This window comes from Juglans microcarpa x Juglans regia, chromosome 8D (genome assembly GCF_004785595.1).
Source record: "Juglans microcarpa x Juglans regia isolate MS1-56 chromosome 8D, Jm3101_v1.0, whole genome shotgun sequence".
Taxonomy (NCBI): domain Eukaryota; kingdom Viridiplantae; phylum Streptophyta; class Magnoliopsida; order Fagales; family Juglandaceae; genus Juglans; species Juglans microcarpa x Juglans regia.
This window is the reverse complement of record NC_054608.1, coordinates 5,970,510-5,976,536: the sequence shown is the minus strand read 5'-3', so window position 1 is coordinate 5,976,536 and position 6,027 is coordinate 5,970,510. Positions and strand designations below refer to the sequence as shown.

Genomic DNA, 6,027 nt, shown 5'->3' with positions numbered 1-6,027 from the left:
TGTCGGAGTTGGAGCTGACCCGGAGCGGAGTCGAATTCAGAGTCGGATTGTCAGATTTTTGCTTAGCCCTAGTTGAGCTCTTTATTGTCATGGACTCCGAGTACCTATTCAATCAAAATAGCTTTATATATATATATATATATATATATATATTACTATTCTTCTTAGCGCCATGCAAATCTGTGAATGGATTGTATACGGACTGGTGTATAATAATGCTGCGTGCATGCATGGTACTTAATTATGCTAGCATGGAATGCCATGTCAGGTTTGATGGGTCAACAATCAATCATGTTAACCGTTGACTAGTCCGATGTGGCAGCCGTGCACAATCCATTACAATTATATTGTCCTTGATTTCGAGCTAAGACTGTTTCTCGTCAATCAGCTCGTGAATGCGTCCCTTTTATGGTACTAGATACCCATAACTTTTTTTTACAACTATTTATGCAATTATATTTTAAATGAGAGGCTTCTAAAATGATTTATAAAAGCAACGTCGTCTCTTTATATAATTTATCTCAATTTAAAATATATAAATTATATAAAAGACTGTAAAAAGAGTTAATGTACCGTGTATTAATATTACATGATACACTTACGGTTTTTAGAGTACTTTTTCAGATCTTTTATCATTTCTGGTTTTAATATTATTAACTATATATAATTGAAGAAAGATAGAGATGATTTATTAATTTACACAAATTATAATATGTACCAGGCTACTCACGGTAGACGACTAATTTAGTTACACAAAATTAAACTATCTCATTTCATATAATTATTATAATTTTTATAAATTTTCGTATAAAATATAATAAATAATTTAATTTTTTTTTAAATTTTAAAATAAAAATAATATTATAATAATATTTTATTTAACTTTTAACAAAAATCTCACATCATTCTATCTGAATTGCGTAAACAGAAAAGGCCTAAACCGTCAAACATTCTTTGGTGAAAATGTCATTAATTAATAGACTGAACGATGGTTGACGTACGTCGCACTTACTATAATTCCCACATTAATTGTAAATTATAAATGCGGATTACTAATCCGCGCGAACAAGAAAAAAAAAAAAAAAAAAGGTTGGTTAATTTTTTTTTTTTTTTTCAAAAAAAAAGAAGCTCTAAACCAGAAAAGAGAAACAAATGGATAGATACATAGATATACTGCTGAATACGTTACTAGTAATGGAAGAAAAGGAAACGAGGGAAAAAGCGAAATCTCCAGCACAAAAGTTATCAGAAATAATATAAGCAGCGACGTCCTACCTTGCTAGCTAGCTAGCTAAGCACTTGATTTAATTAATGCATGTTATCTTGGATGTTGATTGGGTGTCAAGATGGTTGATGGTGTACTGATCTGAGACAGGTATAGTTCAAGAAGTGCTCGCGCTCCGGCTGGTACTGCAGCTGCCTGAAACTGGCCATTCCCTGTCACATGCATGCATTTATTTATAACTTTGAATGGAATTTTTAGTAATGATCATGGAAAAAATACAATAACTAATGGATCATCAGGTTCGGTAAATTTCTGATAAATGCAGTAATGGCCAGATAATCGTGGAAGGTATATTTACACTCCAATAATGATATGCAGTCACGTTTCGATCTATCTGCATGTGACTGTTGCCGGCACAAGAAATCTATAGCAGCTGAGAGAGAGAGAGAGAGAGAGAGAGTTTGAAGAATCCTATATGTCCTTTTGATTCCGATGATAGAAGCTAGGAACCCAGCTATGCTTATGACGGGATCTTCGTTTCTTTCCTAGTCTTTTCTATATCTTGATATGTATGCATATATGTCTATATATATATAATATATATATATATATATACACACAAACTCACAGAAACGACGAATGTATGTATAGTTTATATATATCAGGAGTACTACATATATTTTGAATGTTACTGCATGCAAAATTAAGTACCTGTTTGACAAATCTCACTCCACGGGGACAGGTTGACGTCAATTGCTTGTACAAAATGATCAGGACGTTGCACATTATTGACGTCCACCACGCCAGTTCTTGGGCTGATGTGACAATCAAGATTCATATAATGATCTTGTCCATGAAGAAGAGTTGGAGGAGCCGGAGCCAGTGCTGGTGCCAAGATTTCGACCACATTTTGCGACTGACATGATCTGTAAAAAGGAAAGAAAAAAAGTAAGTTTTTTCGTATATGCGGAGATATTATTGAACAAATTAAACTACTAAGAATCTGCTACCAAAATCAAATATAAGCACCTCAGAGGAAGAAGGCCATTCGAATCCAAAAAATTCAGGATCTGGACTTGTGGGTCTCTTTCAGGAAGCCAACCCAGCATACTAGTTGGATTTTCTGGCATGATACCACTTGCGCTGTTTTGAGGCAGTTGTACCTAATCAAATTAGGAAGAAATTACCGTCCTGAATGCAAAAATACTCTCAATCTATCTTATCTTATTTTCTCATTACAATTTTTTTAAATTCTCATATAAAATATAATAAATAATTTAACTTTTTCAAATCTCAAAATAATAATAATATTAAAAAATAATATTCTAACAATATTTTTTTTTAATTTATCTAAAATCATCTCATCTCATCTTGCTATCCAAACGAGCCATAAGTTCACTTTTTTCTTTTTCTCCAAGCTAGTTATTATATAAAATTACTGCGGTATTTGAGTCCATTCTCATTCTAAATTGAAATATCCTTGCAGATTCTTTTACATTTGCATCTTTCTTTCTTAATGACATGGTCTATGACAATGATCATCATGACTTAACATACCTCTGAAGTCGGAGGTGCAACAGAAGAATTGCTGTTTTGCTCCAAAACTTGCTGTTGCATCATACGTTTCATAGGATTTAGGATATATGATATAGATCAGGGCTTCAAATTGGAAGAAAAAAAAAAATTAATAAGTTCCTTGTAGATCTTTTACCTTGCGCATATGCACACGTCTCAAAGTGTCTTTAAGGATTTGCTCTCGATACTCAGCCTCACACAATGATATGATTTCAGAAGGATCTCCTTCAAATACTCTACCAAAATTTAGATATAATTATCAGATGCTAGCTAATTCCCATCACATCCGACTGCAAATATTAGGGTTGATGTAAACATGCATACCTTAGTCTGTTCTGCATATCTTCCAATTGAGACTTACAGCTTAGGATTTCTTGTTGAATCTCCTGTACGTGTATAGTGATTATTGAGAATAAAGATGAAAATGAAAATCAACTATCTGTTTAATAAAGATCAGTTCTCATGCATAATGTACCTCGAGTTTGGAATCAGTACTACTCATTGGGCTGCTTCACAGGACAGAAATAACAAATTATAGTGAATTACTCTATAACTTAAAAAAACATCAGCAATACTAGGGAAAAACATTCAGAAAAAGTACTCAAAAACCTGGCATCTCGACAGGTTCGAATATCTGCTTCACCCTTCAACTTAATAAGAGCCTTTTGGAGAAACTGCAAATATCCTTTAAAATTAATCATCTTAAGCAAATTCAAAAGAAGCCTTAAAACTAGAGTTGTGGCCAACTTGGCCAATTGAAGATTTATATTTAGAGAGTGCTTACCTCTTGGTTTTGAAGTCTTTCGAAATTGCATGGCAACGAGGAAGCAGAACCATCGAATAAATTAAGGAATGAAGAAAGAAAAATCTCCATTACCACCGACGTCAGAACAAAAGTACTTGTATTTACTTAAAACTCGGAGAACCCAGATCTGCTTACCTTCCTCGTTCGTGCTCAGGAAGATTAACATACCGTGCCAGAATCTCTTCAATGCTTCAAGAAACCAAAAAAACAGATCGTTTTACTTGAACTGAGTGGACGACTATAATATAATTTAGCTTAGACATAACCAAAAGGTCGACCGAAGGATCCCAGGTTTTTTTATTCTCTCTTATATATGTACTTGGCGTGTTGCCGTGTGTGTTTGTATATGTGATATGCAATATATATAATCCTGAAAGAATCAAATTGCAGAAACAACCTAAGAACAAACATTGACCAGCTGAGTAAATAAACATCAAGATCACACATAGAGCTTATAATTAGGTACAAGGGAAACGGTGATATAAGCCATTATCTTAAGCACACCTTTTATTTCCAGCGAAGTGACTGACTCTTCCTGATGGGGAAAACATAATGAGAGCTACATCAACATCACAGAGAACGGAAAGTTCGTATGCTTTCTTGATAAGTCCATTTCTCCTTTTTGAGAAGGTGACCTGCCTATTTGTTGTGTTCTCGATTCTCTTGATCTGAAGCTTCACTCTCCCCATCTGTTTGGTCTGTCTCTCTCTCTCTCTCTCTCTCTCTCCTTAGAGGAAGCGTAAAGCTTTATTGCTAGGATGATGAAGGAAAGTATTAAATATTAATTTAGAGAGGATCAAACCTCTCTCTCAAACATATAAACCTGGACATATCCAATGGATCCCACATAAACACTGCTAATAACTAACAGAAATGAGGCTAAAAAGTAAGGAGAGCATTGAGAAGAGAAGGAGGGAGGAAGAAAAGAACAGGCGATAAGTTTTGTCACTGTCAGGCCATTCATAGAAGATGACGAGAGCCAGCGAGGAGAGAGAGAGAGAGAGATAACAGACTGTCTAGAGGTGACTGTAAAGCTTAGACGAGGGATCTGGAAAGCTGGTCGAATAAAAGCTCACAATTTAATGACAAGTGTTTCGGGGATATTATTATAATAGATTTAATACTCATCATCCCACACACTACACACTATATTTTTTTTAATTTTTTATTTAATTTTATTCTTTTTAAACTTATTGAATTCTTCTACTCATAATCTATATATTATATATTTAGTAAGAAAATAAAATAAAAAAAGAATATGGTAAGTGATGGAGCGGTGCTACTCTGCCCCCTGAGTAGCAGAGTAGTACCGCTCGGTGTTACCGCTTGTTGTAATTTTTTTTTTCTATTCACATTTTTTTAATGTATTTAAATATTTTTAAAAAATTAAAAAAAACACATCAATATATTTAAAATCACTTTCTTCATCATTCTGTAAAAAAAAAAAAAAAAAAAAAAAAAAAAAAGAAAAACACCAAGTGGTATAGTTTGGACGGCATAGTAGACTTTTCCTAAGTGGCGTATAAGAATAATGAATAGAATTTTTCTTATAAAACAAAGGTTTCCTCCATAAATAGCATATCAAGTCTCATTTAGGGCTCGTTTGTTTTTGGAGATGAGATGAGATTAAAGTTAAAAAATTAAATAAAATATTGTTAGAATATATTTTTTAATATTATTTTTGTTTTGAGATTTGAAAAAGTTGAATTGTTTATTTTATTTTGTATTAGAAGTTAAGAAAGTTGTAATGATTAGATGAGACGATATGTTTTCTAAAAGCAAACGAGTCGCCCTTTGGGTTTCCATATCCAAATCGGATGTACAGCTTTTTAATAATTCTACTTACTAGTTCTTACTTATTAACATCATTCTTCATTATATAAGAAAAATAATAATTGATTGTCAAGAACTATAATTACACATCGACGCAAGCGATAAATCGGTTTGGTTTGGTTCAGTTTTAGACGTACTTTAAAATAAAACCGATTTAAGTCAGTTTTGGAATTTTGAGAACCGAAACCGACCAATTAATACTGGGAATCAAAATTTTTAATTTTTTTAGTTTCGGCTCATTTCAATTTTACAGGTGTGATTTGGTTTTAGACTTTTTTGTTGAGCTGGTTGGTTTTTCTAACAAAATGAATAATTTTTTAGGCCAAATATGATAGAGCAAAAATAATTATTTTTAACTCAAAACACCATGCATATAACCAATTAACCAAATAAATGTTAAAAACAATTAGCCAAAACGCAGTAATTGGTTTAATTAAAACATGCATTTAATAATGCTTGAAAACATTTTTAAAAAAATGCACATAACAATATTCCTAAGGGGTAAAAGCCTAAAACGTGCATATAAAATATAATTAGCCAACGTAAACAAAATCTTATAAAATACAAATACGCTAAAATTAATAGTTGA

General features: G+C 32.6%; 1 protein-coding gene across 2 annotated transcripts; it reads right to left on the bottom strand.

Moving 5' to 3' along the window:
* Positions 1-1,156: 1,156 nt before the first annotated feature.
* On the bottom strand, positions 1,157-4,688 carry LOC121242690 (agamous-like MADS-box protein AGL104). 2 transcript variants are annotated; one of them, XM_041140614.1, is made up of 11 exons: positions 4,110-4,688; positions 3,741-3,794; positions 3,585-3,600; positions 3,410-3,474; positions 3,276-3,309; positions 3,125-3,186; positions 2,937-3,036; positions 2,783-2,833; positions 2,255-2,388; positions 1,937-2,151; positions 1,157-1,437 (listed from the first exon to the last, which is right to left on the bottom strand). In XM_041140614.1, exons 1-11 carry the CDS (start codon positions 4,292-4,294, stop codon positions 1,319-1,321), a joined length of 1,035 nt encoding a protein of 344 aa, XP_040996548.1. In that variant the 5' UTR covers positions 4,295-4,688; the 3' UTR covers positions 1,157-1,318. The 2 variants fall into 2 exon arrangements, with proteins under 2 accessions (XP_040996548.1, XP_040996549.1); XM_041140615.1 differs by having other exon boundaries at positions 3,276-3,306; positions 4,110-4,687.
* Positions 4,689-6,027: the final 1,339 nt, after the last annotated feature.